The sequence below is a fragment of the Bidens hawaiensis genome, unplaced genomic scaffold, assembly GCF_021521415.1.
Source record: "Bidens hawaiensis isolate Kalapana, Puna unplaced genomic scaffold, B.hawaiensis_p1.1 tig00023712_1, whole genome shotgun sequence".
Lineage (NCBI taxonomy): Eukaryota > Viridiplantae > Streptophyta > Magnoliopsida > Asterales > Asteraceae > Bidens > Bidens hawaiensis.
In genome coordinates, this window is record NW_027493727.1 from 86,435 (window position 1) to 104,769 (window position 18,335).

Here is an 18,335-nt window from a genome sequence, read left to right on the forward strand (position 1 = left end):
GACTCTTCCTGTTACAACCTATTTAACTCACAAGATCATGTAATCATGATTATCTTTTTTTTTTTTTCAAATGCTAGTCCCTTTTTGTTGATATTTCATTATCTCCCACTTTGATAATGGAAAGCTTCTATTTATTGTTGGGTTCACGTTTCTCTTTAATAGTTAGAAGCAAACCACATTAATAAATTGCTTCAGGATAAGACAACTAATTAGTATTTCCAAACTAAATCGTGTTTGGATTCAAAAATAATAATTTACTAATAATATGGTATAAGAGAAACAAACCAGGCATTTTTACCTGCGAACCATAAATATGGTTCGTTGCTAACTACAGTTAGGGCAACTACGACATAGATTCAAGCAAGCGAATCATGGTCTAATCGTTTGATTCAAGGGAACAACATGGTCTAATCCATCATTTCGAATCAAAACAAATTTCTCAAACGTTGTAATGCGCAACTTGTCTTGTGATTATTTTAAAATTTTCTCAATACATATGGCCATTGGTGGAAAGTTTCTATTTATAGAGCATCATTAAAAACTTGTATTATTGGTGAAATGCAGTTTTCCCACTTAATATTGCCATGCCATCAACACACAAAAGTAAAACCCTCTTTTTATTCCACCTCCTTATAAAAGCAACTTCAACTTATACTTCTTCACTCATTACAACAAATCACCAACTCATTACAAGAAATGAGGTTTTTCGTGATTGTTCTCCTGGTGGTGTTAGCGATGGCGACAACCTCATGTTTGGCCATAGAACACCACAGTAAAGCACTGAAGGATGATAACACGATTTACCAACGAAAGCTGACTGAGAGTATAGGTAGCACGGTTAATAACCATCACTACATTCCCCGACAAGACTATGGCAGCAGTGGTGGCTCATCCGGTGATTCAAGCACAGAGAACCACCATTACCTTCCAAGGCAAGACTTTAATAATGGTGGTTACACGGGCGATGCAAACAACAACGATATAAACCCTTGAAAGCTAGTATATGGTTTCCATAGTTTAAAAATCAAATATCCTAGCTTGTATGCTTCTCTACATACAATAATGAGGTTGTACTTTCTACTTAAAAGGTTGGATGTTATGTTGTAAGAAACCTAGTGATACAAACTTGTACTATTTAGAAAGTTGACTTTTGTTACATAAATAAGAGAAATGAGGTCAACACTAGGTTGTATGACTTGATATATATATGCATATTACGATAATATATTGTCACAAACATCAGCAATTCTTACATGCATAAAACATCTGAGCATGAGTTTTAGAAAACTAAATACCTATATATAACAAGAAAAAAGATCCAATGATAATATATAGGCATGTAAACGGACAACAAAATGTGCCACAACCCCTTTTAAATATCTGTCTGGTGTTTTCGAGCCATACATCTTTTAGTTGTTTTAGGGTGGTTACTTGTTACACACCATGTTTTACCTCATCATCAATTCATTTATAGATATTTTTCTGGAATTTTGGGATAATATATATACACATATATCCTTACCGTTGTATTATAATGTAAATAAATCAGAGATTGTATGCATGTGGTTTACATATTACAAGAACCTCCTTAATCATTCCCAATAAATCAATTTTTAGTCGTAAATTTGCAAGGTTACCCTTTTTATTGTCGCTTCGAGTTTTCTATAGGGTGTAAATGAGTCGAATATATAGAGCCGAGCCGCTCGACCAAGCTCGAGGTTGGTTCGTTTTGACTTAAGCTTGAACTCGAGTTCAGCTTGTTTCAAGCTTTCCTTTTAAAGCTCGAGCTCGACTCGCGAGTCATTTTCTCAAGCTTGAGTTTTGCCTAGGCTAGGCTCGCTTATAAGTTTTATATATAACATGATATATATTATTTAGTTTTCTTTTATCGTAATTTTGTCACCCCCAAAACAAAAGATAGAAAACGAGGGATGAATGTACTCACGTTCTAGCAATAAACTTGAAAAGTTGGTAATTTGAAGATTTGTTGGAACGGCGAGTTTAACGTATGAAGCATAAATAAAAGAAAGTCTTGGATTTAGAAAGGTTGTCTTGAAGCTCCTTAAATAAAATAATTGTTGCAAAAAGTAAACAATTAAAGTTCAAGGGTTAAAATGTAACTGTTTAAGAATTTATAACAACAACCCTTTAAAAATGTAAGTTTGCTCGAAACCGGGTTAAAATATCTAACCTTAATATTTACTTAACCTATGTTAAGTAATGAGGTGAGAAAAATGCTAAATGCAAGTTCCTTTGGGACAAAGATACTAAAACGAGTCTTCAACAACGAGTGTTCGGGTTGTTGGTTTGGGTCTTGATAATTGGTCAAACCCAAAGTCAACTTTCCAAAATAATGAATGCTATGAGATAACTCAATAAAACTTTATAAGACTTGACCAGGTATATGTAGATTTATTGTTTTAGAACTAACAACGTACGTTAGCGAGTGTTCGGTTTTGTCGGTCCAAACTATGTTATAAGATCAAGTTGGATCCAACATTTCCAAGTATTTAAGAAAATAATTAAAATCAGTTTGTAAACTATTTTTAAAGAAATATACAAGTCTTGATAGCTAAAAACACGCTTGTATGTCTTAAGCGAGTAAAAATCGGATTAGTTCGGTTTCCATCTCACAATGCGTTCCTTGATGGTCTCCACATGCCCAAATAACCAAGAACTTCTATAAATGAATTTAGAAACTTAAATCTAACATAAAGCATGTTTAAAACAATTATTTATCAAAATTAGTAACAAGTTCAGTTCACGGTTTGAACTATTTACGATTAAACCGAGGTTAGTCTCTACAAACCCCCACCATGGAACTTCATAAATACGACAAACAAACTAAACAAAAAAGAGCATAAGTTAAACAAGATTAATATGTGCAACAAGTTATGTGTGTGTGTATATATCAAGAACACGAAGTCCTCCATGAAGCCTTGCCTTACGAGGTCCGAAACTTAACCAACTGGAGTCGGAGAAGTAACTACCAAAGGTAACAAGGGGTGCGTATTATATATATGTTGTACCACCATATTCAAGTATTAATAAGATTATATAAGCTAATTAGAATGAAAGATTAAACTCGGTTTGACATTTGAAAGTCAAACCTTCAAGAACACTAAGAAAATAACAATCTTGAATCTATGGAGTTTGAGAGAGAATTTGGAAATGTAGCAAGAGTAAAATGAAGAAGATGAGTGTGTGTATATATAGGGAAGGAGTGAAGGGTTGGGTATAAAGATTCTTTTATGATTTGCATGAAAATGGGTATGTTTAAATGGTCAAACAATGCATAATATAAAAATCTAATATTTTATATTTCATATATTCTAAATGACAAAAACTAATATTTTATATATTTGAAATATTCGAGTTACAAACGGGTCGGGTTTACATAACAAAAGTGATCCGAAATTGACAAATGTCACACCTGAATTATCCGATAATATGAGTCCATTTACCTGATTATATACCCGACATAGTTGTGTGTGTGTGTGTGTATGTATATATATATATATATAAACGAAACATTTAAAAGTTTTCTGATTGCTCCTTACATTTTTCTCAAGTCACCATATTGCATTATTTGTAAATGAGGGCTCATGCATTTGATCCGAATTCACGGATATAGGTCTCACTAAATCCAGATATTCCTTAAGTTTAACATCTCATTAAATTAAAACTAATCTCACGAAATATTTGATATGAAAATCATATAAAATATGAAAATGCAAAACAATAGTATATGATTTCTTTAAAAAGAATAATATATGATTTCTTAAAAAAAAGATATATATTATTTATAATTAAAAATCAAATTTACAATATAAAAAAATGGGCAATGGGTCTCACTAAAATCAAATAGTTTTTAAACCGTGTTATAACATCTCATTTATTTGTGAAACCCTTTCATCATCAAATATTAAGTATATTATTACCTTTTGTACAATAAACTTAATTTAAAATAAAAAATATATATATAAATATTATAATTATAAACAAATGTAAAACGATCCCCGTAATACGGGGGATAAAAGCTGGTGTATATATATATGTGTGTGTGTGTATGTGTGTGCGCGCGTGTAGGATTAAGATCATGTGAGAACCATTTTGAAATTGAGAACCATTTTGGACTATAAAAAAACCCTTTTTTAAAAAAATAAAAAAATTATAAAACAAAAAAACGCGAAAATAAAAAACTATAAAAAAAATATTTTTCATCCCGATTTCATAAAAAAAATTCAAAAAAATATTGGTTTGGCAAAATTATACACATATGTATAATACTTATATTTTTAATTTTATACATGTTATTCTTTATACACATATGTACAATTAAGATAAATGATAATGTGTGTGGATTATGTAAATCGAGATTAAATACAAATATACATATGTGTATAATTAGGGGGTTTTTTATGAAACCGAGATGAAAAATAAATTTTTTTAGTTTTTTTACCTTTTTAAAATTTTCGTTTTATAACTTATTTTTCTAATATGTTTTTTTTTCTTAAAATGGTTCTCAAAGTTCTCAATTTTAAAAAATTATTTTAGAATCTTCATCCTATTTATATATTTATTAATTATTTATATACATTAACATAAAAAATGGTATTTGTTTTTAAAGTTTTTAGTGTTAGTTTGGGAATTGTACAGTAATGTTCTAGGAAAGTATATTCTAAGTATATATTGTTATATTAATAATAATCGATATATTAAAATAAACTAATGGGTATACCTATACCCGATGGGTATCAGGCGGGTTTGGGACGGGGTTTATAATCAGGTATGGGTCTGGGAATACCTAGACCCGTCTCAAACCCAACTCATTGTCATCCCTAATTTATAATGTTGACCGTGGTTGTCTATTAGCAAAAGTAACGCCTTTAAACACTTTAGGATGTGAGGTCTTAGAGTCAAGTCTCACAAGCGACGATAATTAAAGAATTTCGCTGTTAAAAAGAAAATTAATAGTGTTGAAGCCAGTGTTTTAAAAACCGGTTAAAACCGGCCGGTTGAACCGGTTAAACAGAATTTCGCACAGCAGGCCGTCATTTTGAATCCGGTACTTTTAACCGGTTTGCTAGAACATCGTACCGGCGGTTTTTGTCTAAAATACCGGTTTTTACCGGCAAACCGGTTTTATTTCCGAGAAATTTTTGATATTTGCGGCCAATATTTTTACAAAATTACTTTTAACCCAACAATTAACAATTAAACGTGTAAACTTTAAGACTATTTTTATAAAAATTGAGTGCTTTTGCATAAGTTTTTTGAATATGGATTAACTTTTGAATTATTTTTTGTTATGAAATCATTTACTTTTGGGTTATTTTTGGATTGAAGTTACATTTATAAGAAATTATAAGTAAAACTATTCAACCGGTTGAACCTTCCGGTATAACCCGGTTCAACTGGTTGTACCATTTTTTAGCTCAATCCGATACAAGTATAATACCGGTTTTTAAAACATTGGTTGAAGCTTCTTTTAACAATAGTGTTAGTAAACAAACGTTGGCGGAGGACTTTTTGTCGGTCACTTGTGTAATATTTTCACACGTATAAACAACAAATTGCAACGAATCAATGATGTTACAACATGTAACACACCGACCAAAGGCGGATTATACATCGGGGCGCCACATATTGTTTCATTACTCGTGACACTATTGGGTGTCAATATTTAATAAATACATTCATTCGCGCACGCGCAGGGTAAACATAGATCATTAAAAATCAATATATTATAAGGCAAAATATTAGAACAACAAATAACTTGTCTTGATACATTTTAATCTAGGTCCAAAATAAAGAAAACTTCCTATGTGTCCACAAGCTCCAAAACAGCTACTGCAAACCTGAACATGTGTTAAAATAAACGTCAAACACTTGCGTGTTGGTGAGAAATCAAGTTTAATACAATACATAGATAATCATAAATCTGCGCGCAACACGTGTATGTCTGGTGTTAAACAAGGGTGCAATCAGATTGTGATCAAGCCTAATTAGATCATAGCTCATAGTTCATAGTTCAATCCGTGCTCCCAATTGAGCACAAAAACGAGAAAACATCTGTGCAAGTGTAAACAAAGAAAACCGTAAACGATAGGTCTCCCGTGTTCATCTAATGGATCCATGAAAACTTCGGAATAGGCCGAACAAAGCGGTTAATGATACACACATACAAATAAACAGCCAAGTAAACGTCCTCAACACATGGGATACTGCGCGACTAAAGTTCATAAACAAGTTTAAGACTCTAAGTTTGTATGAACACATGAACATCCCAAAACATTAAAAGCAAAAAGGGATTAGGTACGAGATTACTCACTTGATAAACGATGCGGTGAAAGATAAAGCAAGAACCAACTTTAAACAAGCACAAGTTAACCTATAAATAAGATTATTGTTTTAATGAATTGATTTAAGTCTGGATTATAAGTTAGCATAATTAATAAGTAAATTATTATATATAATATATATATATTACCGGAAAAGCAGGGCAGAACAGGGAGGAAGACGGAGGCAGAGAGGAAGACGGCAGAGAGAGCAAGGGGCAAGAGAACAGGAGAGATTAAGTGTTTTGTGTGTGTAGTGTTATGAAAAATAAGATTATTATTTATAGGGAAACCCTAGGAGACATGAATCCAGAAAAAGGGGAAAAGATCTCAAGACAAACAGAACAAGACAAAACAAAAGATAACAAAAGATATCCAAAAGCAAGAGATATCAAAAAGCATAAGCAAACAAAAGCAAAAGATATGGAAAGATATGGCAGCTGCAGGGGGCAAAGGAAAAGCTGACAGGGAACAGTAAAAAGGCATGGGCGGGTCAGATAAAGGTACTGGTCAAGCATGGAAAAAGCAGATCTCCAAAGATAATGTCAGTCACTTTATCTGCCAACCAATGGGGTTGGTGCGCATGCTGCGCCAAAAGTGGCTTTTCAGACATAAAGCAGATTAGGTCAACAGCACAAAAGATAAGACAACACAAAAGCAAACGGCTAGATTAAACAGAAGGAAACTCAAAGGGTTTAGCGCGAGAAGGCTCGAGCGCGAAGGCAGACACAGAAGGTCAAGAGAGCGCGAGCGCGAAGGCAGACAGAACCAACCTTAACGCGTCGCGGAAAGAACTACATTTCTAAGCGCGTCGCGGGAAGAACTACCGTTCTTAGCGCGCTGCGAGAAGAATTACAATTCTTAGCGCGCTGCGAGAAGAGTTCGTCTCGCGTATCGCTGAAACAGGTGGTCTTCACGCAGGCTTCCTTGCAAGGGGTCTGCGCAGACAACCTTAGGCGGGAAGGAACAAAAGAGTTAGAAGAAAAAGAGGGAAACAAGGCTTAAGGGCGGGACGGCGACAAGAGGGAAAAGAAGGCGGAAAGAGAGAAGGAGAGGGACGGGACAGCGGAAAGAAAGAGAGAGATAGAGGCGGGAAGGAAAATATATTATTATTATTAAAAATAAAGTATAAGTATAAATAAATATTAAATCATAAAAGAAAGAGATCGGGTCAGAGAAACGGGTACCTGGGTCGGGTCGGATCGGGGCAGATGTCACAGTCTCCCCTACTTTAAGAAATTTCGTCCCGAAATTTATCTCGAAGTAGGTTGCGCAGAGAACAGGTGCGGGTACTTGATCTTCATTTGATCTTCCCTTTCCCATGTAAACTCGGCTCCGCGCTTGGACTCCCAGCGAACTTTCACGATAGGGACACGACTGCTCTTGGTTTGCTTAACCTCGCGATCCATAATCTCAACAGGCTTCTCAACGAAATGCATAGATTCATCAACTTGAACTTCATCAAGTGGAATGTGAAGGTTCTCGTCAGCTAAACACTTCTTGAGATTGGATACATGGAACGTTGGATGCACATTACTGAGCGCGGGCGGCAGGTCAAGTCTGTAGGCAACTTTTCCCACACGCGCGAGAATCTTGAATGGACCAACATAACGAGGAGCAAGCTTACCCTTCTTCCCAAAGCGGACAACACCTTTCCAAGGCGACACTTTGAGGAGAACAAGATCACCAACTTGAAATTCGAGAGGCTTTCGCCTACGATCTGCGTAACTCTTCTGTCGGCTTCTGGCAGTCAGCAGATGATCACGGATCTTGGCGATTTTATCGGTTGTCTCTTGAACAAGTTCGGGTCCTGTGATTTGAGCTTCTCCCACTTCGCTCCAACAAATCGGGGAGCGGCACTTACGACCGTAAAGTGCTTCAAATGGGGCCATACCGATACTGGAATGATAGCTGTTATTATAAGAGAACTCAATCAAAGGCAGGTGTGAATCCCAATTACCTCCAAAATCAAGAACACAAGATCGGAGCATATCCTCAAGAGTCTGAATAGTTCGCTCAGACTGACCGTCAGTCTGGGGATGATATGCCGTACTCATGTCCAAGCGAGTTCCTAGCGCAGATTGGAGAGATTTCCAAAAGCGAGATATAAAACGGCCATCGCGATCGGATATGATGCTCAAAGGAGTACCATGGCGGCAGACAATTTCCTTGACATAAAGCTGCGCGAGTTGCTCAACACGGTAGTTTTCACGAATGGGCAGAAAGTGAGCAGACTTAGTCAATCGATCCACTATTACCCAAATGCTATCATGTTTGCTTGCTGTCAAAGGTAACTTGGTAATAAAGTCCATCGCTACACATTCCCATTTCCACGTAGGAATTTCTGGTTGTTCGAGCAAACCAGATGGGCGTTGGTGTTCAGCTTTTACTTTAGAACAAGTCAGGCATTTAGCTACGAACACAGCAATATCCTTCTTCATACCGGGCCACCAATAAGTAATGCGCAAATCCTTGTACATCTTATCAGCGCCGGGATGAATAGAATACCGAGATTTGTGCGCTTCACTCAGGATATTAGCGCGAAGATTCTCATCAAAGGGAATCCAGATGCGATTAAGATAGCAGAGAATTCCACTCAGATTAGGGACAAAGTGCGCTTCCGCGCCACACGCTAACTCGGCGCGAAGGTTACCATTATTGATGGATGCGCGCTGCGCGCCACGAATACGCGATTCAAGGTTGCTTTGGATCGGCGCGAAGTGAAGCTGCGTGCGCGGCAAGATACAGTTAAGCTGGCAGGGTTTTCGGCTGAGCGCATCGGCTACCACATTAGCCTTACCAGGATGATACCGGATCTCACAATCGTAATCGCTGATGAGTTCGTTCCATCGGCGTTGCCTCATGTTAAGTTCCTTCTGATCAAAGATATGCTGAAGGCTTTTATGGTCGGTGTAAAGGATACACTTAGTACCATAAAGGTAGTGTCTCCAGATCTTCAAGGCAAAAACAACTGCACCAAGTTCGAGGTCGTGAGTTGTATAATTCTTTTCATGAACCTTGAGTTGCCTTGATGCGTAAGCGATAACCTTGCCTCGTTGCATAAGAACACAACCGAGACCTTGGTTGGAGGCATCGCAGTACACGACAAAATCATCATTACCTTCAGGTAGCGCAAGAACAGGAGCTTCACACAACAAACGCTTGAGCGTTAGAAAGGCTTCTTCTTGCTTCGAGCCCCAAATATACGGTTTACCTTTGTGCGTTAGAGTTGTTAAAGGCAAAGCGATCTTTGAGAAGTTCGAAATAAATCGCCGGTAGTAACCAGCTAAGCCCAGAAAGGAACGGATCTCAGAAGGAGTGGATGGCGTAATCCAGTTCTTGATTGCTTCAATTTTGGATGGGTCGACATGAATACCCATCTTGTTTACAACATGACCAAGAAACTGTACTTCACCCGACCAAAATTCACACTTGGAGAGCTTGGCAAAGAGCTGCTCGGTTCGAAGCTTTTGCAACACCAACCGAAGATGTTGCTCATGCTCGGCCTTGGTCTTAGAATAAATCAGAACGTCATCGATAAACACAATCACGAATTTATCCAAGAAAGGCCTACACACCCGGTTCATTAGATCCATGAAAACGGCGGGTGCGTTGGTTAAACCGAAGGACATGACCAAGAATTCAAAATGGCCATAACGAGTTCGAAAAGCTGTCTTCGGAACATCTTCATCGCGGATGCGCAACTGGTGATAGCCAGAGCGGAGATCAATCTTCGAGAAACAAGAGGCACCTTGGAGTTGATCAAAGAGGTCGTCAATACGCGGTAAGGGATACCGGTTTTTAATGGTGAGTTTGTTCAACTCGCGGTAATCGATACACATGCGAAACGATCCATCTTTCTTTTTAACGAACAACACCGGAGCACCCCAGGGCGAAGAGCTAGGGCGAATGAATCCTTTAGCAGTCAACTCTTGAAGTTGGCTTGCCAATTCTTGCATCTCAGCGGGCGCAAGACGGTAAGGAGATTTTGCTACGGGGGAAGCACCAGGGACAAGATCAATACGGAACTCGACTTCACGAGCGGGAGGGATACCAGGAAGATCATCAGGAAAAACTTCAGGGAAATCACGCACAACAGGGATATCGCGAAGCTTCTTTTCTTCAGCAGGTTTAACCACATGGGCTAGGAATGCAATACACTTCTTCCGCATGAGTCTTTGGGCTTCGGCGCAAGACATAAGTTTAAGACCACTGGAGGGTTTTTCGCCGTAGATGTGAAGATCACCATTTTCTCGAGGAATGCGAATCAACTTCTTGGCGCAAATAACTTCGGCGCGATTCTTCGAGAGCCAGTCCATACCAATGATAACATCAAAGCTTCCAAGAGGCATAGGGATGAGGTCAATCAGAAAATCGTTTTCGTTAAGGTTAAGCGTGCAATCTTTAATCACTGAGTTAATTAAAATAATTTCACCATTAGCCAATTCAACTGAAAAATCTTCTTTTAAATCGCTGCGCGGTCGCGCAAGCTTCTGCTCGAAGGCGCGAGAGATAAAACTTCGATCGGCGCCAGTATCAAAAAGTACAGAAGCATAAAATCCGTTAAGCAAAAATGTACCATTAACTACGTCATTATTTGCTTGCGCTTGGTGCGCGGTTATGTTAAAAGCTCGTCCACGCGTCACTTGGTTTGAAATCTGGTTCACCGGATTCGCCTGCGTAATCTGAACTTGTAGTCTCGGGCACGCGTTCCGGAAATGACTGGGATCGCCGCAGTTAAAGCACGTTCTGGGTCGTGGGTTTTGGTAGGTTGGTTGTGGGTTCTGCGGGTAGACTGGTGGTGTTGGCGCAATTGGATTGGCGGGAGGGACTCTACAATATTCGGCAGAGTGACCAACGCGGCCACATCGGTTACATTGTCGACACGAGGTTTGGGTTGGGTGGTGAAGTCTACAGGTTGGGCAAAAGGGTTGATTTCCTGTGTAAGGTTTCTTAAGTGGCGGGGCAGGGAGTGCGGGATTGGTTAAGGCATAGTTATGGACTACAGGAGGTGTTGGGTAGGCTGACAGAGGGTTAGGCGCATAAACTGGAGGTTGGTAGATGGGTTGCTGGGCAATGGGCGGGTTGGTAAGCGCATAGGCCTTGCGCCTGCGCTTGAGGTTGTTACGGTTTGAGGGTTCTGGTTTGGTTTCTGTTGGTTCAGGAACAGTCTTGGTGAGTTTGGTCTTTTCTGTTCCCCGCAGGAACAGGGTTCCTGCTCTGACATGGTTGTCGCTGAGCACAGCGGCCAACTCGATGGCGTCAGAGAGGGTTACTGGGTTTCTGGCCCATACAGAATCTTGAATTTCCATGGGGAGACCCCCAAGGAATTTCTCTATGGCTCGGCGGGAAGGGGTAACAAGGTGAGGGACAAGCAAACTTAGTTCATGGAAGCGCGTCGCGTACTCGCGCGCTTCACCGCTGTATTGCTTCAAGTTCCAGAATTCCTCCTCCAGGCGCTTAACTTCGTTGGGAGGGCAGAATTCTCGCGTCAGAATTTCCTTGAATTCCTCCCATGTCATGCTAGAAGCAGCTTCTGCGCCACGCGCATGAGCTACTCCATTCCACCATGTAAGCGCTCTGGATTCCAGGACACTGGAAGCATATAGGGTTCGTCTGTCTGAGGGGCATTGGGTGTGGAGGAAAGTGTTTTCTATTTTCTCAAGCCACTGGAGCATCACGGTGGCTCCTTCAAGTCCTGTGAACTTTGGAGGGTTACCCGCGTTGAAGGATTTAATGTTATAACTGGATGTATTATTTTGGCTCAAGGCTTGGGCTATTGCGGCGGCCATTTCCTGGGAACGTTGCTGTCTACGCATGCGCGAGGCTTCTCTTCTCTGAAATCGGCGAGATAGCGGAGGCATTCTATAAAAAAAATTTAATTTTAGTTAATATCTTGGTTTTAACGCAAAGTTTTAATCTTATAAAGCTTGGTTTCGCGGAGTCAGTTACTGTCAAAAGTTAAAGTAAAATAAATGACCCTAAATGCAGACTTAATAAAGGTAACAAATTCGAATCAAGAATCGACAATTCATGTATCACCATGACTTTTCAATCTTCAATATAAAATATACAAGAAAATGAGTATTGGAGAGTGACAATTCATGTATCACCATGACTTTTCAAGTCTCCAACCTCAGAACATAATCGTAAATGGGAATTGAAAATCAACTATTCATGTATCACCATGACTTTTCGGATTTTCAAACCCAACAAACGAATATGTAAGAAAAATCAATAAAAATCGAAATTCAACAAAAATCGAAATATCGCGAAATAAAACATAAAATCATATACTGCGCAGGTGCGAGCATATTCATAAATAACGAGTAATTAACAATAAGCGCGCAAACATGAGATTTCTCTCATGCGCGAGAAGGGACTCTTAGGTATTCTAGGCCGTTACGTCTAACCACCTATCCTAAAGTCAACGAGCTCTGATACCAATCTGTAACACCCCGACCAAAGGCGGATTATACATCGGGGCGCCACATATTGTTTCATTACTCGTGACACTATTGGGTGTCAATATTTAATAAATACATTCATTCGCGCACGCGCAGGGTAAACATAGATCATTAAAAATCAATATATTATAAGGCAAAATATTAGAACAACAAATAACTTGTCTTGATACATTTTAATCTAGGTCCAAAATAAAGAAAACTTCCTATGTGTCCACAAGCTCCAAAACAGCTACTGCAAACCTGAACATGTGTTAAAATAAACGTCAAACACTTGCGTGTTGGTGAGAAATCAAGTTTAATACAATACATAGATAATCATAAATCTGCGCGCAACACGTGTATGTCTGGTGTTTAACAAGGGTGCAATCAGATTGTGATCAAGCCTAATTAGATCATAGCTCATAGTTCATAGTTCAATCCGTGCTCCCAATTGAGCACAAAAACGAGAAAACATCTGTGCAAGTGTAAACAAAGAAAACCGTAAACGATAGGTCTCCCGTGTTCATCTAATGGATCCATGAAAACTTCGGAATAGGCCGAACAAAGCGGTTAATGATACACACATACAAATAAACAGCCAAGTAAACGTCCTCAACACATGGGATACTGCGCGACTAAAGTTCATAAACAAGTTTAAGACTCTAAGTTTGTATGAACACATGAACATCCCAAAACATTAAAAGCAAAAAGGGATTAGGTACGAGATTACTCACTTGATAAACGATGCGGTGAAAGATAAAGCAAGAACCAACTTTAAACAAGCACAAGTTAACCTATAAATAAGATTATTGTTTTAATGAATTGATTTAAGTCTGGATTATAAGTTAGCATAATTAATAAGTAAATTATTATATATAATATATATATATTACCGGAAAAGCAGGGCAGAACAGGGAGGAAGACGGAGGCAGAGAGGAAGACGGCAGAGAGAGCAAGGGGCAAGAGAACAGGAGAGATTAAGTGTTTTGTGTGTGTAGTGTTATGAAAAATAAGATTATTATTTATAGGGAAACCCTAGGAGACATGAATCCAGAAAAAGGGGAAAAGATCTCAAGACAAACAGAACAAGACAAAACAAAAGATAACAAAAGATATCCAAAAGCAAGAGATATCAAAAAGCATAAGCAAACAAAAGCAAAAGATATGGAAAGATATGGCAGCTGCAGGGGGCAAAGGAAAAGCTGACAGGGAACAGTAAAAAGGCATGGGCGGGTCAGATAAAGGTACTGGTCAAGCATGGAAAAAGCAGATCTCCAAAGATAATGTCAGTCACTTTATCTGCCAACCAATGGGGTTGGTGCGCATGCTGCGCCAAAAGTGGCTTTTCAGACATAAAGCAGATTAGGTCAACAGCACAAAAGATAAGACAACACAAAAGCAAACGGCTAGATTAAACAGAAGGAAACTCAAAGGGTTTAGCGCGAGAAGGCTCGAGCGCGAAGGCAGACACAGAAGGTCAAGAGAGCGCGAGCGCGAAGGCAGACAGAACCAACCTTAACGCGTCGCGGAAAGAACTACATTTCTAAGCGCGTCGCGGGAAGAACTACCGTTCTTAGCGCGCTGCGAGAAGAATTACAATTCTTAGCGCGCTGCGAGAAGAGTTCGTCTCGCGTATCGCTGAAATAGGTGGTCTTCACGCAGGCTTCCTTGCAAGGGGTCTGCGCAGACAACCTTAGGCGGGAAGGAACAAAAGAGTTAGAAGAAAAAGAGGGAAACAAGGCTTAAGGGCGGGACGGCGACAAGAGGGAAAAGAAGGCGGAAAGAGAGAAGGAGAGGGACGGGACAGCGGAAAGAAAGAGAGAGATAGAGGCGGGAAGGAAAATATATTATTATTATTAAAAATAAAGTATAAGTATAAATAAATATTAAATCATAAAAGAAAGAGATCGGGTCAGAGAAACGGGTACCTGGGTCGAGTCGGATCGGGGCAGATGTCACACAACACATGATGGCTTTGTTTAACCAAAGCGCTTGCCAACTTGCATATGAAACATAATGGATCATCATGGTTTTGTTACAACACGTCGGTGGATATATTTTGCTAAGTAATTAAGTAAGGATGGTTTGCTTTAGATATAATGATTCAAATAAATATCAAAGAGTATAGTGTCATAATAATTCATGAGGTTTGGTGAGGTTTTGTGAATTATGTAATTTTCGTTCAAATTTATTTTTTTGTTTGTTTGTAGCTGGACCATTGGCGTTTCCACTTATTGCAAGCGTTTAAATTGTTAACTTCTTTAGATTTTAACGTTAAGTCAATGGTAACTTCGTCTTATTACCTTCCTTTTCTTTTATTATTTAAACAAAAATAATTACCTAATAAAAAAAATAGTAAAGACTAGGGATGAGCTTTTTCCCTGAATACCGATACCGTGCCGACCAATTGTAAATGGTACCAGTATCGGTATTTTCTTTTTCTTAAATTCGGTACCGATACCGGTACTTTGTAGTAAAAATCGGTATTGGTACCGAATTTACATAAATTATATCTAGAAATTTTTTAGGGATCTAGTTCAACTTTAAAAATATCACATATTATGTTTACCTATTTTATGCTAATTTTAAGTAACTGTCTATTCTAGTAGATATCAATTCTTGATTCTTGATTCAGTTTTCCTTTCCTTGAAAACCCATCGATGAAACCAAGATCCTCATTTTAAGATTTCAAAACACCAACTCCATTCTCCTCCACCAAAGAATAATTCGAAATAAATGGTAGGATGCTATGAATTACATAACAACATTATTTATTATTTACTTGCAATCATAATCTTTTAGGGCCAATTATGTAGAATATTACATCTCATATATAAGATGGCATTTTCATCATCATTACAAAATAATCATTTATATCTTACCACTCTTTTAAGACATAATCAAAGCTTTGCTATTGTTAGGATTTTACTGAATATAATAATATAAAAAATGAATGATTTTGATGCATAAAATTTAAAACTTGCTAGAAGGCTAGAAGTCCATATAATAATTTTAATTTTGACGAATTTAAAAACTTACTAAAAGCCCATATGACCCAACTTTATTATATTACTTTAGCTTTAAAATTACTAAAATAAATAAATTAAACCATCCAACACCCGCCGTTGCCGTCGCCGTCGCCGTCAGCCGGAAAGCCCCTCTCGATTCTGTCTCAGTTTAACATCTCCTCAGGTTCTTAAATTTATTATGGTTTTGTTAATATGCAATTAGGGTTTGTAATTTAATTGTTTGGTGTTAAATGCTCTATGTGTTGCAATGTGGTTTTGAATTTAGAATTGTTTGTTGTTATGTGTTATTATATGTTATAGGTGTTTCAATCTGGTCATGGGTTTATATGTTTGATACTTGGTTATTTGTCATTTGTGAGTTGCACACCAAGTGTTTGATGAAATGCTTCATAGAGATGTGAGACATTCATAATCTCATTGCCAAGCTTTCGGTTTTAACCAGTGTTGTAAAATCAGGATTAATCGCTAACGGTACTCTACCGATGCAATTTTATCTATACGGACCTAGATTCGGTAGGCCCTAGTCAAAATCGGTTTTAACCCGTTAACCCGAGTTTTAAGCTTTGACATCGCCCGTTCAAGTTTTAAGCGATAAAAGATGATCAAACAAGGGTTGGAAATGCTGAGGCGGGTAAAAAGGTAACTACATTTTATCAAACGAGGGTTCGATGTGTATTTATATATATTATAGTAAGTTTTAAAAATTACGTATAATGTTGTGTGTGTGTATATATATATAATATATATATATATATATAAGTTTGAAAAATTACATATAAAGTTCCAATCCGATTAGTATCTATTAATCACTAGTCTTTACATCACCTCCCGATTAGCACCTAGCGATATTTACAACACTGTTTCTATCAAGTGATAAATTACCATTTTAATCTTTTTTACAGGTGCAATTTGCTTTAAAATAAAGGTAAAATAATCATGATCAAGCGCACGCTTTTTTACTACATGTCAGTGTCAAGATACTCGACTTCATTACTCAAAACCGGAGACAAATTGAAACAAACAAGAATATTTTCAAGTCAAGATCTTGTTGACTTTTCAAAGGTGACTCTTGATGCAAACCCGTTACATCTTGATTCTGAATATGCGAGAAATGGTGGATTTAAAGCCATACTAGTTCCTGGAATGCTTGTCGCCTCTTTTTTCCCGAGGATCATTGCTACTCATTTTGTAAGTTGTTTAATCTTTTCTTTTATGCATACGCCACAAAGATTTAAACGCAACCTGTTTACACTAATGGTTATAAACTGTGCTTTTTGTAGCCTGGGGCGGTATATGCATCACAAACGTTGCACTTTAGATTACCGGTTTATGTGGAGGAAGAGATTACTGGTGAAGTTGAAGCTACTAGCATTAGAGGATCAAAAAATAAATACATGTGAGTTAAAAATCCAAACTTTTTTGTTTTAATTTGGTTCAAAGATTCAAAACTTTTAATTTTTTTTAGTGGGTTTTAACTTTTAATTTGTAATTGGTTTGGTCGCTTTGATTAGCGCCAAATTTATAACCAGGTGCTACAACAACACTGGGGTTCTTGTTCTTGATGGAGAGGCTATGGCTGTTTTACCAACATTATGTCCGACACAATCATGAGCTTGGGTTGATTATGGGCTACCCTTTTGCTGTCTTTGAAGCGGAATTGAACCATTTGCGAGATTGTCCCGTCTCACTGGTTGGGTGATGGGTTTTGATGGACCAAAAGGGGGAATTTTTCTGTATGATCTGAAACCGGTCAACTGGACACAAAACACGCGTCTACTTTTAGATTTATAAATGTATTAATTTCTTAAAATCATTGCAAATGAAGAATCATGGTAGTGAAGAGGAATTCAAAAGTGTAAAAGACAAAAAATTGTTTTAAGATCTTAATTTTTCAGGACATAAATGTTTAGTTTTATTACATGAACAATAATTGTTTAGTTACTTATGTCAAGATTTAACAGTTAACTTCTGTAAATTAGTTAACAAACTCAAGCACCAGTAAAAAAAGAAAACAATTGAAGGCTTGAAGGAGTTGAAGCAGAAAACCGAGCTGCAGCCGTGGGCCCGTGACAGCTCAAAAAGGTGCATTATCACTTCATTTCTGAGAAGGTATTTGTACAACCCAAAGCTACTTCAATTTTGTGACAACCTAAGTATGGGAGAAGTTGGGGTTTAGAGCGAGTTAAAGATGCAACACCACAGCAGTGAACCCGTCTCCCATCCATGGATCGCGTCCTCCTGCATTTCCAGCCGCATCCTCATCTCTAACTGCGGCTCAAGTCCCCCCCAGCTTCGACTCGTTTCGTTTACTTAGTTTTTTTTATTAGAGTGTGGGTAGTTTACTTTACACATTTATTTCGGCATTAGTAGGTGGTTTTCGTTTATGCTTCCCTGGTAGCTCGTGTCTCATTTATTTCGTTTCCATGTAGCATTTATAACTTTGATTATTCATAAAGTACACAACTTTTGGTGCCAACTTGTGTGTGAAACTTCCTTGTGTACGTGTCTCCAATGTTTTT

General features: G+C 37.9%; 1 protein-coding gene across 2 annotated transcripts; it reads left to right on the forward strand.

Moving 5' to 3' along the window:
- The first annotated feature begins 16,712 nt into the window (after positions 1-16,712).
- Positions 16,713-17,701, forward strand: LOC143567913 (3-hydroxyacyl-[acyl-carrier-protein] dehydratase FERN, mitochondrial-like). Of its 2 annotated transcripts, none has more exons than XM_077054192.1 (3): positions 16,713-17,004; positions 17,097-17,212; positions 17,328-17,701. In XM_077054192.1, exons 1-3 carry the CDS (start codon positions 16,753-16,755, stop codon positions 17,425-17,427), a joined length of 468 nt encoding a protein of 155 aa, XP_076910307.1. In that variant the 5' UTR covers positions 16,713-16,752; the 3' UTR covers positions 17,428-17,701. The 2 variants fall into 2 exon arrangements, with proteins under 2 accessions (XP_076910307.1, XP_076910308.1); XM_077054193.1 differs by having other exon boundaries at positions 17,346-17,701.
- The last annotated feature ends 634 nt before the right edge of the window (positions 17,702-18,335 follow it).

Bases quoted from the DNA above. Each gene is read 5' to 3' on its own strand.
- LOC143567913 (XM_077054192.1), top strand. From the start codon at position 16,753: ATGATCAAGCGCACGCTTTTTTACTACATGTCAGTGTCAAGATACTCG. The intron at 17,005-17,096 runs GTAAGTTGTTTA...TGCTTTTTGTAG, and splicing joins GGATCATTGCTACTCATTTT to CCTGGGGCGGTATATGCATC. The intron at 17,213-17,327 runs GTGAGTTAAAAA...CGCTTTGATTAG, and splicing joins GGATCAAAAAATAAATACAT to CGCCAAATTTATAACCAGGT.